The sequence below is a fragment of the Musca autumnalis genome, unplaced genomic scaffold (assembly GCF_047663935.1).
Source record: "Musca autumnalis isolate F117 unplaced genomic scaffold, ASM4766393v1 scaffold_4, whole genome shotgun sequence".
Taxonomy (NCBI): domain Eukaryota; kingdom Metazoa; phylum Arthropoda; class Insecta; order Diptera; family Muscidae; genus Musca; species Musca autumnalis.
In genome coordinates, this window is record NW_027411977.1 from 202,697,744 (window position 1) to 202,715,685 (window position 17,942).

The 17,942-nt window shown below is 35.0% G+C and overlaps 1 protein-coding gene across 1 annotated transcript; it reads right to left on the minus strand.

The window, feature by feature from the left end:
• Positions 1-4,088: 4,088 nt before the first annotated feature.
• LOC141401210 (uncharacterized) lies at positions 4,089-15,655 on the minus strand. The gene is made up of 2 exons (XM_073981219.1): positions 15,388-15,655; positions 4,089-4,730 (listed from the first exon to the last, which is right to left on the minus strand). Exons 1-2 carry the CDS (start codon positions 15,570-15,572, stop codon positions 4,160-4,162), a joined length of 756 nt encoding a protein of 251 aa, XP_073837320.1. The 5' UTR covers positions 15,573-15,655; the 3' UTR covers positions 4,089-4,159.
• Positions 15,656-17,942: the final 2,287 nt, after the last annotated feature.

Sequence of the window (17,942 nt, forward strand, 5' to 3'; positions counted from 1 at the left end):
TCGGCTAGTTCCCCTTTAATAATTCATAATTATTATCTATTTAATCAAAACCTTAAAAATATGATTGACCTGTAGTGCGACTCTCTAACTCATTTTTTGAGCTACCGACAACTGTCGGTAAAATTAAAATGCTTTTAATTTCGGTAATTTCCGATGTTTTCGGTAAGTTAGCAACGAATAAAAAGCAGTCGTAAAGTTTTACCGATAGCAAGAGTGTTGTCAACTTTTATTTGAAATTTTCATTCATAATTTTGCGTTTTAATTTTACAGATTTTTGTCGGTAACTAAAAAAATGTGTTAGACAATAGCTTTACTGAATTCCGCATTTCCTTTCAATAGTATTGAATCAGTAGTTTTGACCACTTTATTTTAAGTTTTGCATCAATTGTTTACGGAAAAGTTTCACTCATCCACGATTTGTTAAATTCTATTTATTTATTATTTGATATGGCTATAGTTTAGTTGTTTTTCTTTCATTTTATATATTTATGCAAATATATTTATTCACCGTAAACATTACTCATTACCGCATAATTTAATGAATATTGGACACAATAAATACATAATGGCATAGTTTAATCGCTGGCGAATTTTAAGTAATCTGAATTGGATTAATGCCGTGTGTTTGATCGGTTGGTTGATAACAGCTGATCAATTATAATTTCATTAGAATAACTTCGCGGAATTAATTTGCAAAAATTAAATTTACATAAGGTTGGATAATATTATCATTGAACGTTTATTGAAGCATGCAAATTTCCAATATTCATCATTATGGAAATGTTTAGTTGTAGGTTTGCAGGACAATGTGTTGATAAGAAATATAATGAATAAAGATAGGCTTAGGGAAAAATGATTTATGTTTCCATTATAAGCCGGATGTTGAAATAAAGTACAAAACTTATTGTAGCAGTTAAAGCTTAACGCCAATGAGATTAATGCTATACTTTACAGCCTGGCATATTAACCCTAAATGTCTACCCAAGATAGATAGGTAGATATTTCAATATTAATAAATGAAACAACTGAAACAACTTTAAATGGAAGGAGTATACACCTGGGAAGTTTTTGCGGATTCTGAAACTGCAATGCTCATAGATGAAAAAATCAAAAAACAAAAAAAAAAAAAAAAAAAACAAGTAAAAAAGAATTAAGTTCGGCCGGGCCGAACTTTTTATACCCTCCACCATAAAATATTCATTCCTGTCCCCAACTTTAAGTGAGTGCGTTAAAATGTCAGATAATGTACATAAAATGCTTCATTCGGGAGGCCCTTTTTTATGGTGCCTATATCTAACTGTTGACAATTTTTGGTGGGCTAGAAATTGGGAGGTACTGTTATATAGGGGTTATAATAAAACATGGGCCTATGTTGACAGTTTTTGATGGGAGCCTTTAATATCAAATAACTCCTAATTCGGTTAAAAAATTTAGCTAGAATCCTCAAAATATCGAAAATCGGTACATAACGTGGGAACTTCAAATGTCATTAAGAGCTAGTTCGGAGGTATCTGGTCTATACGAAAATATGAACTTAAATTAACAATTTTTGTTGACTTTTAAATTTCAAATTACAGAAAGTTCGTCCAAAAAATAAAGCTAAGGTACGGAAAATCGGGAGGTTTGTTTTAGGGCTATACAAAAACATCGTTCGGTTAAACATTTTAAGTAAAATCCTCAAAGTACCGAAAATAGGGAAGTATCGTTATATTGGGGCTATGTTGAAAATTGTTGATGCAGATGTGTGGTGACCACTACAACCTTCAAATGTCAAATTACAGTTAGTTCTGTTAAAAATTGTAGCTAAAATTGCCAAATTACTGAAAATTGGGAGGTACCGTTACATGGGAGCTATATCCGAACATGGACCTATGTTGACAATTTTTGATGGAGAGGTGTTGTGACCACTAAGAACTTCAAATGTCAAATTAGTGCTTGTTCGGTTTAATATTGTAGCTAAAATCATCAAATTACTGAACATCGGGAGGTACCGTTATATGGGGGCTTTCTTGACAATTTTTGGTGGAGAGGTGTGGTGACCACTAAGAATTTTAAATGTCAAATGTTCAAATTACAGATAATTCGGTTAAAACTTGGTGGTAAAATTCTCAAAATACCTGAAATCGGGCGGTAACGTTATATGGGGGGCTATTCCAAAACATGGACCTATGTCCACTAGTTATATAAGTTTTTTGACATTTAAGAACCCTAAATGTCAATTGATAGCTAAATCGGTCTGAAAATGTAGATACAAACGTCAACATGGCGTAAATCGGGGGTACCGTAATATGGGGGCTATACCAAAACTTGGACCTAGGTCCACAACTTTTGTTATATAAGTTTAGTTACACTTAAGAACCCTAAATGTCAAATTATAGCTATATCGGTCTGAAAATGTAGCTAAAAACGTCAAAATACCGTAAATCGGGGAGTACCGTTATATGGGGGTATACCAAAACGTGGACCTATGTCCACAAATTTTGTCACATAAGTTTATTGACATTTAAGAACTTTAAATGTCAAATTATAGCTAAATCGGTCTGAAAATGTAGCTAAACCCGTCAAAATAACGTAAATCGGGGGGTACCGTTATATGGGGGCTATACCAATACGTGGACCTATGCCACAACTTTTGTTAAATAAGTTTATTGATACTTAAGAACCCTAAATGTCAAATTATAGCTACATCGGTCTGAAAATGTAGCTAAAAACGTCAAAATACCGCAAATCGGTGGTACCGTTATATGGGGCTATACCAAAACGTGGATCTATGTCCACAAGTTTTGTTATATAAGTTTATTGATACTTAAGAACCCTAAATTTCAAATTATAGCTAAATCGGTCTAAAAATGTAGCTAAAAACGTCAAAATACCGCAAATCGGGGGGTACCGTTATATGGGGGCTATACCAAAACGTGGACCTATGTCCACAAGTTTTGTTATATAAGTTTATTGATACTTAAGAACCCTAAATTTCAAATTATAGCTAAATCGGTCTAAAAATGTAGCTAAAAACGTCAAAATACCGCAAATCGGGGGGTACCGTTATATGGGGGCTATACCAAAACGTGGACCTATGTCCACAAGTTTTGTTATATATGTTTTTTGACCCTTAAGAACCCTAAATGTCAAATTATAGCCAAATCGGTCTGAAAATGTAGCTAAAAACGTCAAAATACCGTAAATCGGGGGTACCGTTATATGGGGGCTATACCAAAACGTGGACCGATATAGCCCATCATCGAACTTGACCTGCCTGCAAACGACGTATTTTCCCAAAATTTCAGCGTTCTATCTCCATTTTTGTGGATTACCACAGACGGACGGACGGAAGTGCACAGATCGACTCAGAATTTTACCCTGATCAAGAATATATATACTTTATAGGGTCGCAAATGAGTATTTCAATGTGTTACAAACGGAAAAACAAACTTAATATACCCTCCATACTATGGTGGAGGGTATAAAAATGTTATGTGTGGTAAATGTATTTTTGAGTTAATATGTGATGGCTTTTTTGGAGTATTTTGCTTTTCGTTCTTAGCAACAGCAATTGGTGTATAAATAAGTAAAATTAAGTTTTTCAAAGTTTTTGGTCCACATCTCGCCTTTTTGGCTAGCCACAGTTGACTCAGTTATAGAGTCAATATGGAACGGCTGACTATGATATGCAACAATATTTTAAACCTAGTGTTGGTTAGCCTAGATTCTTTAAAAATCTATTTTGGATGTTCTTTTCCTTTAAAGGAATTAGTACATTAGCCTTATGATTAGTGAGAAAGTCCTTTGAAAGCATGTAATGTATTCCATGATATTTTACCTAGAAATGTTCTAAACTTTTAAAGCGTTGGGATTAGGTTTTAGATTTAGAATTTTCTGGATTCTCTAGCTCATTTTTTTGAGTTATTGACAAACAATCTGTAAAATTAAAAATTATGAATGAAGTGTTTAAATAAAAGTTGATAGCACACTTGCAATAGGCAGAACTTTGCGATTACTTTTTTGTTCGCTACCTTACTGATTAATATCGTTTTTTACCGATTTTTGTGGGTGACGCAAAAAATTAGTTAGATAATTATCTATATTCGTTTGTTTTTCATGTCACATAGTAAAAAATCACTTGTTTTATTTAAAAATGATAACAAAATTTCATTATTTTTTAAACTTTCTTTTTATTTTGTGACAAAGCCATAACCATACCCATTGGTATAGTACCAAATTTTCCATTGTCTTTTCCTTGGCTAGTAACGACCGCTTCAATGGCATTTTGTATCATGGGCGATAGTTGCTTTTCAAAATTCTCCAATTCAACGTGATGCCCATTTAGTTCAGCATTGATATTCCTTAAGATTTTCAATTGTTCTTCATTTTTTTGTTGCAACAATTTTTGCTGCTCTTCATATCGATGTAATTCCGTTTCTAAATTTGTGAATTTTTCTTCAAATTCTTTCAATGTTTCGGGTGTTATAGATTCCACCACCGGAGCTGATAGAAGAGCTGCTGCAGCTGCTACATTGCAGTTTTTTCTATTCATAATTGTTCTGAGGTTATCCATTTGTTCGTCATTAATTTCTTGCAATTTCAGAAGGATTCTTTCTTCAACGACACTATATTTACGTTGTGTGGAATTAAAGGATAGCGTAATTCGTTCGCAGGTGTCCTCAGAGTTCTCTGGCGACAATCCATTATCTTCCTGCAATTCTTTGAGTGCATTGTGTTGTGTAGTTGAACTGAAAGAAAGATACAAAGAGATAACAAGATGAAAGTTGGATTTTGTAAAATAAACCTACTTTTAAAACTCCTGAGATTTCTTCTATAGAACAGAAAACCTATGTCTTGGTGTTCATAGAAGAGATGTCTTTCCAATAGGTCTTCTATAGACTAGAAGTCTTCTTGTGGTATCTATATGAAAATAATATATACATAGAGATTTTCTATGGAATCAACGTTTGTGAACGGGTTCTTAGGGTTCTAATATAGAATAAAAACCTACTTATGGAACCTCTATAGAATGCTAAACCTCAATAGGAGTCTTCTATAAGTAGAAGAACCCATAAGCGTCTCCTATAGAGTGAATTCCATCGGTGGGAAGCTCCCGAGTGTGTATCCTACATAATAGACGACATCCATGAGGTTGTCTATAGAAGGAAATAGCTCAGTAGGGGTTTACTATGGAATAAAATATTAGACCTTCGTTGGGACCATCTATGGAATAAAAGAACTCCATTGGGGTCTTCTATGGAGGTTTACTTTTCCATAGAAAAAGTTCCTTTAGGATCTTCTATGGAATAAAAGACCTCCGGATCTTCAATGTAATAAAAGGTCCCGTTGAAGTAGACTATTGAAGAGAAGACCTCCGTAGGGGTCTTCTATAGAATAGAAGACCTGCGTAGGGGTCTTTTATAGAATAGAAGACCTCCGTAGGGGTTTTCCATAGGGGTCTCCTATAGAATAGAAGACGTCCGTAGGGGTCTTCTTTAGAATGGAAGACGCCCGTAGAGGTCTTCTTTAGAATGGAAGACGCCCGTAGAGGTCTTCTATAGAATAGAAGACCACCGTAGGGGTCTCCTATAGAATAGAAGACCTCCGTAAGGGTCTTCTATAGAATAGAAGACCTCCGTAAGGGTCTTCTATAGAATAGAAGACCTCCGTAGGGGTCTTCTATAGAATAGAAGACCACCGTAGGGGTCTTCTATAGAATAGAAGACCTCCGTAGGGGTCTTCTATAGAATAGAAGACCTCCGTAGGGGTCTTCTATAGAATAGAGGACCTCCGTAGGGGTCTTCTATAGAATAGAGGACCTCCGTAGGGGTCTTCTATAGAATAGAAGACCTCCGTAGGGGTCTCCAATAGAAAAGAAGACAAACTTAGGGGTCTCTTAAAGAGTAGAAGACCTCCGTAGGGGTCTTCTATAGAATAGAAGACCTCCGTAGGGGTCTTCTATATAATAGGGGTCTTCTTCTATAGAATAGAAGACCACCGTAGGGGTCTTCTATAGAATAGAAGACCACCGTAGGGGTCTTCTATAGAATCGAAGACCTCAGTTGGGGTCTTCTATAGAATAGAAGACCTCCGTAGGGGTCTTCTTTAGAATAGAAGACCTCCGTTGGGGTCTTCTATAGAATAGAAGACTTCCGTTGGGGTCTTCTATAGAATAAAAGACTTCCGTAGGGGTCTTCTATAGAATAGAAGACCTCCGTAGGGGTCTCCTGTAGAATAGAAGACCTCCGTAGGGGTCTTCTATAGAAAAGAAGGCAAACTTAGGGGTCTCTTAAAGAGTAGAAGACCTCCATAGGGGTCCCCTATAGAATAGAAGACCTCCGTAGGGGTCTATTATAGAATAGAAGACGTCCGTAGGGGTCACCCAGGGACGTACGCAGGGGGGGGGGGCACGGGGGGCCCGGGCCCCCCCCGAAATGGTTTGGTCCGACAAAATTTGTTGAGCTACTTTAACAAATTATTACGATTTTTTCTCTATATTTTTTTTTTTAAATTTCAAATGAAAACTGATATTGTTCTGAAGATTCTGTACTGAAAATGTACTTTATCAACAAGCTGTCTGAAGAAATATTTAAAATTTTTTGATTGAATACGCTCTTTGAGGAGAAACTTCCAGTAAAACTGAATTCCTTCCTTATGCCATGCCTGTGTTTTGGAATTCGTATTCAAAAGGATTACAAATTCATTATCGTGCGGATTAGAAGTACATAAAATGAAGTGTCCATAGGACAATATGTACGACATATCAAGGGTTTTACGTGGAGTATATCTCGAAAACCAATTAGAAAATTTATTTACTGCCTTAATCAATATTTTGTATTCCTATTTTATACACTCCACGTCAGTAGAATAGAACACCTAATTTTCTGTTAATGTTACCTTATTTATCGCGAAGCGAATGAATCTACGTTTCTAATCTTGTAGGGACTTAAAGCCTATAATGTTCCGTATCAAACACAGAAAAAATGATGTTTCTAGCTTTTCGCGAAATGATTTTCTGATCATTTTTCCGATAGTACTATTAAAAATAGGCATTTATTTTTGGTCATCAGGATAGAACATTCATTTCATTTTCGCGAATTGTGGAGATATTAACGCCGAATTTTCTTTCAGTCGATAAAGCGGGGCTTTCTAATCATTTTTCACCAATAAAACCATAAAAATAATTCCACGGACGCCGAAATAACAGCGTAAACGTGTTTAAATTTACAGATAATAGAAACATCTCGGAATATCAATAAGAGTCGCGCAGTTATGTCATATTTCTTCACAATAAGATAGAATATGACACAGACAACCTCGACAGATACAATCGAGTGCTTCGGATGCTGAAATTATGAAACATTTTCAAAATAAGTATGAAAAACGTCAAAATTTCTTATAAAAACCTTGATATTTTCTCCAATAAAATGATTTTTCCGCGAACAAGTCTGCCGTTTAAAGGTTTGGAAATATGCTCCACATTTAGAGGAAGAGAGTCTGATATGAAAACAACCGCTACTTTAATACACTGAGCGAAATTTAAGTACTTTTTAAAAGCAACTTACGCAACCTAAAACCTCAATTTCCATGACTGTGTTTTCCCGCGAAAACGGGGCTTTTACAGTTAAAAAAACGACTAATTCGTAAAATCCGTTATGGAGAGCATAACCTGGTCCATTATTATTGGTACATAACACTATGGGGAATTGCGGACGCCGAAATAAAAACACATATAAAATGCAAAGTCCAAAGGGCGTGTTCAATTTGAAAAATGTGCTAAAATTTCGCTCAGTGTATTAAAATAGCCGATGTTTGCATATCAGATTATCTTCCTCTAAATGTGGAGCACATTAAACGGCAGACTTGTTCGCGGAAAAATCATTTTATTGAAGAATAAGTCAAGGTTTTTATAAGAAATTTTGACGTTTTTCATACTTATTTTGAAAATGTTTCATCATTTCAGCATCCGAAGCACTCGATTGTATCTGTCGAGGTTGTCTGTGTCATATTCTATCTTATTGTGAAGAAATATGACATAACTGCGCGACTCTTATAGATATTCCGAGGTGTTTCAATTATCTGTCAATTTAAACCCGTTTATGCTGTTATTTCGGCGTCCGCGGAATTATTTATATGGTTTTATTGGTGAAAAATGATTAGAAAGCCCCGCTTTATCGACTGAAAGAAAATTCGGCGTTAATATCTCCACAATTCGCGAAAATGAAATTAATGTTCTATCCTGATGACCAAAAATAAATGCCTATTTTTAATAGTACTATCGGAAAAATGATCAGAAAATCATTTCGCGAAAAGCTAGAAACATAATTTTTTCTGTGTTTGATACGGAACATCATAGGCTTTAAATCCCTACAAGATTAAAATCGTAGATTCATTAGTTTTTGGATAAACACGCTAACATTAACAAAAATTTAGGTGTTCTATTCTACTGACGTGGAGTGTATTAACTTATTGCTAAATAGTGGGAGAAAATAATGGAGAAAAATTTATTGTTGTGCATCATAAAGTGATAATAGGTGTGTTCGTTTACTCAATAATTTGTACAAATTTGTACAAGTCCAGTAACTTCTTGTAAACGACCAAGGTCTTTTGTATTGGCCTGTAGAGTAAACGAACAACATCCAGTAACAATTAGTACAAATTTTGAGTAAACGAACACACATAATATCTGCAATAAATAGCATGCCCATCTGAATTTTACCTATCAGTATTTGTAGCTGAAAACAACCGTAAACGAAATTAATGCTCAAACTTTGGTTATTTGCTATTGTATTAAAATCTGCTGTTATTTGTATTGTATATCACGGTGCTCTTGAAACAACTTTAAACGAATGAAGCTTACACCTGGGTTCATAGATGAAAAAAAAAATAAATAAAAAAACGCATTTTAAGGGTATTTTAGGTTTTGACCGTTTTGCAGGAAAACCACAAGCCCTATCCAAATGGAACTAAAAAATGTTTTAGCAGTGAAAACTGTTTTTGAGATATAGAAATTCAAATTGGGCAATTCACTGACTGTATTGTCTCCTTATAAAACAATGTCATGACTGCAATTTCCCTAACCATTATAACCCTCGAACAGATCTACAGATTTTGTCCAAAATTTGGATCTCGTAATATTTTGGCACTTCCCTTGCCAGACTTCAAAATATTTCTCTAAAATCTTGAGCAAAGTCCAATTCGATTTTTTCGAGACCTACAGTAGGTTCGAATATAGATCGATTCACTTGAGGTCTTGTTTACAGCGATATTGTATTTTTCGTGGGTGAGTCAATGGTTATAACAGGATTGGTCCAAAAGCTCTAAATCTTACGCCGACCAACTAGTTTGACTTCCAAAATTAGCTCCACTTCCAAAATGAACCTTTCAGATATCGTCTGAACAAAAGTGCAAAACTTTTGCGCTTTTATCGAAGTCACATTTTTGATCATACCCAGCAAAATGTTTGTAGCCAAAGAAGTAGTTGAATCATGAGTGCAAGTGATTTCGGACTACATATTTTTACGTGAAAGAAGTCTTGATTTTTACAGGGGCATGGTGCAGTGAGGATACTGTCTAATTTGCTTCTTAAGCACACATTTTGCATTAGTTCTTTGTAGTGGATAAATATACATTTCATGGAATGTATTTTGAATTGATTTTTCGATTAATTTAAAAATTGATTCGCAAGCATGCATTTTGAGGATATGGAATAAGTTAAAATCTATTAAGCGCGGATTTTTCATTGATTTCAGACCTCAGGCCATTTGGAAAAGAGTATTTAAAAGAGTTGTGGTAACTTCTAATTAATATTTAGGCGTTACGAAATAAGTCCCCAATGAAATAACTCCCCAAACTGAAAATGAAATAAGTCCCCAAAATTTTATACACAAAACAACAACAACTATAATTTAAATTTTTGGGGATTTATTTCATTTTTCTGGGGATTTATTTCATACAAAATTTTGGGGACTTATTTCATTATGAAATAACTCCCCAAATTTAGAAATGAAATAAATCCCCAAAAATTAATTTGGGGACTTATTTCATTTTTCTAAAATTGCAAATTATATCCCACTGGACTTACCACGCAGTCGTTGTGCTTTCTCATGTAGTTATTGCTTATCAAGTAGTTTTTTGAAGAGCGTCTACTGATTAGTATGGAAGTCGAAATTATTGCCGCTGAGAAAAAAGTTCGAAGGTATTATATATTCCAAAAATGATTTACACACAACACCTGCATTTGCAGCATAAAAGGTTGCAAATCAAGAGTGAATGTGGAAGATGGAAAGTTTGTTTAACAAAAAAATATGGAGCTTAATCATTAGAATGAAGAAGGAGTATATATAACTAAAAGCATAGGGAAATATGATTGTGAAAGTAAATCGTTTTCGATGAATTGTAGTACGAGTAGTTGTTTGTGGGAAAAAGGACGTGTCTTGGTATCAAGTTAAAAATTCGCGCGAATTTTGGTTTCATACCAAAATATCAACCTATTTTCACAACAAAACAATTTAGATTCAAATTCTTAATATTTCAAAGTATTGAACATTTATCTTTATTAAAAAAAATATTCCTATGAAAGACAGTGAAATAGATAAGTCAACAGAGTTATTGGAAAACGGTAAGATAACGGTGAAAATCTTTTTAACTTGGATAATATATGAGAGAAACGGCATGTGTACAAATGTGGTACCAAAAGTAAATATTTTCCAAGAGGAAATTCGAAAAGTTTGCTTTTCAGATGAAAATAAAATCTTTGAAAAATAACTCAATTGCAGAACAAAATAACGCCTTCAAGTGGCCTTGTTGCCTAGAAAATTTGTATCTAAATTGATGTTGTATAACTGTATATGTTATCAATTACTATTTTTGCTGCATACGAACAAAAAAAAAAAAACATAACAATCGATGAAATTTTTTGGGGAATTATTTCATTTTTAAAATTGGGGACTTGTTTCATAATGAAATAAGTCCCCAAATTTGGGGAGTTATTTCATTTTATTTTGGGGAGTTATTTCACTTCGTTGGGGAGTTATTTCATTTAAATTTTTGGGGACTTATTTCATTGTGAAATAACGCCCCAAATTTGGGGACTTATTTCATTTTCAGTTTGGCGACTTATTTCATTGGGGACTTATTTCGTAACGCCTAATATTTATGGCCTATTTCTCTAATTTCTTTCAAATTACTAACAAACTCATGTTTTTGTAGAACATTTTTGTTTGAAAAAACAGTTGTTTTATAATAGTTCGATAGTCTTAACCCAGATAAAGCCACTGGTCGTTTAAACGCCACAAAAAATGGTTGCAAAAATTGACGTAAAACTTTTGTTTTTCGGATATTTTTGTGGGATTTTTTGCATTTTGTTATAGTATTGTCTGTTATCAGTAATTTCACGCAGATAACGCTTCATTTTACCTACGCATTTTCACGAAATTGGCCAAAAACACAAGGTATTAAAAAAAATCGACTTTTTTGTAATTTTCTACTTTTGATGAAAAATTTTAATCAAAAATGTTAGAATCATATAAAGTCAGGGATTTATTAGGAATACATTAAGAGTATTTTCTCAATCAAAAACCAAGGGATTGACATGTAAGGATACACCTATATTACCCTCGTATATTACCCTGCGCTAAGTGGGTTAATGAAATTGAAGTATAATGAATATAAAACAATGGAATATCTCAAATAAATCATTTTAAAAATCGACTGAGTGCAAATAAAAATCAAATAATTTTAATCTAGAAAGTTAGCTTTTATTACTTAAAAATACCCAAAAACATCTTAAAACGCTTCTTGCATAGAGTCATGCAAAATAAGTGATAAACATCTAAAATTGATTTCATCCTAGCTGCACCATGCCCTTGTAAAAATCATGACTTCTTTCACTTAAAAAGACATAGTTACTTGCACTCATGAATTAACTAATTTTGGCTACCAACAAATATACAGTCTGATATTTCTTGCACCTATGATTATCTTTTTGGATACAAACATTTTGCTGAATAATTAAAATACCATGAAATAAATTGATTCTGGTGTTCTTGAGAATTTTCTTTGCAAAAAGTTATTATAAATCTAAACATTGCTAAAATGTAAAAATTTTATGAAATGGATTCAAATCGGACATTGTCAAAATATGAAGAACGGAATGCATTTATCATGACACTGCGTAGACTGCTTCTAAAAAAGCTATTCAATCTTTACTTCACATAGAACAACTTCAAATAAATTTTGCTTTAACGCCAATAATCGAGAAGTTGTATATATTTCGAAGTAATGTCGGAAAATTTATACGTCCAAAAATGGAGACAAAATTCGGAAACTTCCTGGCTTTATAATTTACAGAACAAAAATTGGCTATGTAGTCCATATTCTATATGCCTATATATGTAGGCAAACCCGACTGCTACTTTTTCTTGTTTTCCAGAAATCAAAAATTATGAATTTTCATAACTTTGCCTTCGCTGTGCCGACAGAAGTGATTGGTTGTTGGAAACCATTGATGTATCAGACGGAGTTTTTCGACTCATCCTATTTTTTTCGGGATATAGCTTAGTTGGCTTTATCACTTCTGGTAAAATAGTAAAGCTTTGGTGTTTTTTTGCAAGTAATAATTGTTCCACAAACATCCCAGATGGGACAAGGGAGACTTCTCTCATATCAATGAGTGCACCCCGATTCATATTAGCTCAATGATATGTGACGTACTGTTTATCGCCGAGTCCGAACGGCGTGCCTTAAGACACCACTTGTAGAGAAGTTTTACATGGCTGAAATACTCAGGAAATGTCGCCAACATTACTGAGGGGTATTTTGCCACCGTTGAAAATTGTTTAATGTTGCTTGGCTTTTCTTACAATAATACACAATTTTTTTAATGGCACGGAAATTAGTGTGTAATATATGCACTTTAAAGAAGAAACGGCGTTATGTTCGGGTCAAACTGTTTATATCCTCCAAACACAGTATATATCTATTCGACATATTCGCACTTTTTGCATGGAAGTTCTTTCACCAAACGGATTTCCAAAATCCATATTAGTGACGATATTTTTAAAACTTATGCTAATAGCCACAACAACACAACAAATGGTCGTACTCGTATGTCAAACTGTCCTGAGTATGCTTAGGCTAAACACTGACAAACTTTCCAAAAAAATGTCAAATGACGTTTGGCGACACTGCGTGTTGCCTAGACCAGAAGGTTTTTAGTGCCCCTCGTGCATAAAATCATCAAAAAACCCTTTAAAATAGCTTTACGTAACGATACATAACATTTTTAATTTTCATTATTTTTGGTCAAGTTGGCCCCCCCCCCCCGAAATGAAATCCTGCGTACGTCCCTGGGGTCACCTATAGAATAAAAGACGTCCGTAGGGGTCTCCTATAGAATAGAAGACGTCCGTAGGGGTCTCCTATAGAATAGAAGACGTCCGTAGGGGTTTTCTATAGAATAGAAGACCCCCTAGGGGTCTCCTATAGAAGAACGACCGTAGGGGACTTCTATAGAATAGAAGACGCCCGTAGGGGTCTTCTATAGAATAGAAAACGCCCGTAGGGGTCTTCTATAGAATAGAAGACCTCCGTAATGGTCTTCTATAGAATAGAAGACCTCCGTAGGGGTCTTCTATAGAGTAGAAGACCTCCGTAGGGGTCTTCTATAGAATAGAAGACCTTCTTAGGGGTCTTCTATTGAATAGAAAACTACCGTAGGGGTCTTCTATAGAATAAAAGACCTCCGTAGGGGCCTTCTATAGAATAGAAGACTTCCGTAGGGGTCTATAGAATAGAAAACCTACGTAGGGGTCTTCTATAGAATAGAAGACAACAGTAGGGGTCTCTTAAAGAGTAGAAGACCTCCATAGGGGTCTCCTATAGAAAAGAAGACAAACTTAGGGGTCTCTTAAAGAGTAGAAGACCTCCATAGGGGTCTCCTATAGAATAGAAGACCTTCGTAGTGGTCTCCTATATAATAGAAGACCTCCGTAGGGGTCTTCTATAGAACAGAAGACCACCGTAGGGGTCTTCTATAGAATAGAAGACCTCCATTGGGGTCTTCTATAGAATAGAAGACCTCCGTTGGGTTCTTCTATAGAATAGAAGACCTCCGTTGGGGTCTTCTATAGAATAGAAGACCTCCGTTGGGGTCTTCTATAGAATAGAAGACTTCCGTAGGGGTCTTCTATAGAATAGAAGACCTCCGTAGGGATCTTCTATAGAATAGAAGAGCTCCGTAGGGATCTTCTATAGAATATAAGACCTCCGTAGGGGTCTTCTATAGAATAGAAGAAAGACCTCCGTAGGGGTCTTCTATAGAATAGAAGAAAGACCTCCGTAGGGGTCTTCTATAGAATAGAAGACCTCCGTAGGGGTCTTCTATAGAATAGAAGACCTTCTTAGGGGTCTTCTATTGAATAGAAAACTACCGTAGGGGTATTCTATAAAATAAAAGACCTCCGTAGGTGCCTTCTATAGAATAGAAGACTTCCGTAGGGGTCTATAGAATAGAAAACCTCCGTAGGGGTCTTCTATAGAATAAAAGACAACAGTAGGGGTTTCTCAAAGAGTAGAAGACCTCCATAGGGGTCTCCTATAGAAAAGAAGACAAACTTAGGGGTCTCTTAAAGAGTAGAAGACCTCCATAGGGGTCTCCTATAGAATAGAAGACCTTCGTAGTGGTCTCCTATATAATAGAAGACCTCCGTAGGGGTCTTCTATAGAACAGAAGACCACCGTAGGGGTCTTCTATAGAATAGAAGACCTCCGTTGGGGTCTTCTATAGAATAGAAGACCTCCGTTGGGGTCTTCTATAGAATAGAAGACCTCCGTTGGGGTCTTCTATAGAATAGAAGACCTCCGTTGGGGTCTTCTATAGAATAGAAGACCTCCGTTGGGGTCTTCTATAGAATAGAAGAAATACCTCCGTAGGGGTCTTCTATAAAATAGAAGACCTCCGTAGGGGTCTTCTATAGAATAGAAGACCTCCGTAGGGGTCTTCTATAGATTAGAAGACAGCCGTAGGGGTCTCTTAAAGAGTAGAAGACCTCCATAGGGGTCTCCTATAGAATAGAATACCTCCGTAGTGGCCTTCTATAGAATAGAAGACCTCCGTAGAATGGAAGACCATTATATTGGTATGGGTTTTCTATTGGATAAAATATTTCCATAGAGTTCTTCTATAGCATAGAAGAACATAATAGAGCTATTCTACACAATGGTAGAACTTCCTTGAAGAATCTATACCTTCGAAACGTCTTTTTAATTTATTTAGAAACAGTATATATGGTCGCATATCATTGAGCTTGCCTTATTCAGAAAAGTCGCTTCCCTCTTTATATCCCCTGCAAAGCTCGTGGTATATAGTATTTCTGTTTTTTGTTCAATTTTATATTTACTTACGATCTTTTTAATTCCGCTATATCATAATTTAAATTTTGAACAATCTCTTGCATCCGATAAACATTAGATTCGTGATCTTTAAAATTTTGAGATTCTACATTTAATTCAAATTCGCATTTTGATAATTCACAAAATGAGAGGAATATATAACACGCGAAAAGGCATGACACGAACAGACGAAACATTTTAATGTCCCAATGGAAAATGCTAGACAGATCACCGAAATAAACACTGTTCAAGTCAAGACACAAAATCAAACTGTTGAGGTATTTTTGCAACACAAAAATAAAAATATTGAAAAAAATAATATTTTATTTAAAAAAATACCCCAGGCTGTACTGTTATCATTTCTGTGAACGCTGTGAACTGCATCTTCTGATAAGAATGCCGAGAAGTAGCAAATCACATGAGATGAGTGTTCGATAATTATTACTGATTGATTCAATATGTGGAGTCTGAGCAAATACTCTAATCAACGGAATATGATCATCCCAAACAGTTAATCAAAAACTGTTAGGAAATGATCAAAGTCAAGCGGGACCGAATATACATATGTTACCCTACATAAATATGAATATAGATATATTCTAAAATTTAATAACGAGTTTTTCCTTCAGTAATGAAGACAATTAACCAGTTTTTATACTCTACACCACTATGTGGAAAAGGTATTATATGATTGTTTTGGAAAAATTCATGTAACACCGCGAAATATCGGTCCTAGACCCCCAATGTAGTATACCAATCTTCATATCTCGACGAGATATAGCGATTTTTAGATGTGTATAAATAAATTGTAATCAAACTCCAGGCCGCAATTATGGACCGATTGTCATGAAATTTTGCAAATACATAATTCTTATCCGATTTTGTAGCTACTCTGTAGGTCGCAATAATGGTCCGATAGCCTCAAACTTAACTAAGGTAAGAGGATAAGACAAAGAAGAAGCTTGCAATTTGAAATGATGATCCGATAATATTTAGAGGGTTAAATGGACCACAACTTTTATGTGAAAAATTTTAATATACAGCTTATATGTATATGTATTCCTGGAAAATACAATCCGCCCACATAAATAACATTTGGAAGGTCATTTCTTGACCTTTCCATTGATGCCTATTATGTTGATTTACGTGCTCAGATAACAGACTTAAAGCCTAATATATATGTATATAGTTATTTGTTTGTAGTGCAATCTGAAGCACGCTAGAGGTCGCAATTATAGATCAACAGTCATGAGATTTTGGACGATGTAAGAGTTTAAGTCGAAGAACATGCCTACAATTTTGTCTTATCTAGTGGGTTAAATGGACCATTACTTTTGTATGAAAAATATAAAAATTTAAAATTTGGTCCATAGTTTAATTCTTGGAGGGCATATACCAGCAAAGGTGCCTACATATGGAAAAATAACTACTAACCCTTTACCCTTATGCAAATTGCAATAATGTGTCTCCTGGTTTTCATGGATGAAATTCTCAGAAAATGTCGCCATCATTACTTATTTTGCATGTGGCTTGGCCTAGGAACCCAACCCGGGCATTTAGCGTGAAAGGCGGGTGTGCATACCATTGCACCACGGTGGCACCCTATTATTTTTTGATTTTTGATGAATAGACTTCTGAGACATTTATATATGCTCAAAGCAAAAAAAATCATTACGTATCTTCGTTTCTAATATTATTCCATAGAGTGGAACTATATTTCAACTTCACATCCGCCTTGTACGCAGAATGTTGTGGATTCGATTCCCCGTCGAGGTAACATCAAACTTTCAACGGTGGCAAAACACACCTCAGTAATGTTGGCGACATTTTCTGAGTATTCAGCCATATAAAACTTCTCTAAAAGTGGTGTCTTAGGACACGCCATTCGGACTCGGCGATAAACTGTAGGTCCTAAGCTTAATGTGATATGGTGGCAGAATCGACAAAGTTATTTCTTACAATAAGCTTATTTGTTCCATAAAGGAACTTTGATTTGCCCCTGGGTAGGCAGTGGTGTATGGTATCACATGGTCGGCCCCGTCCGACTATAAACTTTGCTTACTTGTTATATAGTCCCTCTCAATAAATTTTTCAGGAGGAAGAAAAAACATTCCAGCGCTTTCGGTATTAAAGATTTTATAATGTTGGTAAAAACAGAATTCTACATATATTTATTCCGCTTCAATACCTGTACTTTGTTTGATAAAATTCCGCGAGTTTGGGAGATAATTGGATGTCTTTGGACTTACGACCTTTTCCTTGTACAGTTTTGTATTTTTGTAGGGACTTACGACCTTTTCCTACAATTTACGGACGTTTTTAATCTTTATATATAAAACTCAATTGTCGTTTGTTGGTAATTGAATCAGTTGAAAACGGCTGGAGCGATTTGGATAATTTTTTGTGGAAATGTTAGTCATAGTCCAGTTTAGGTTTTTATGCAAAGAAAAATTGGCCACGCCCACTTTACCTCCCCTATGCCCTATTTTTGTAAAAATGCAATATTTGCAACAATTACAAATGTATCGCTTTGAAAATTAATTTCCGAGTCAATGGCGATTGTGTCT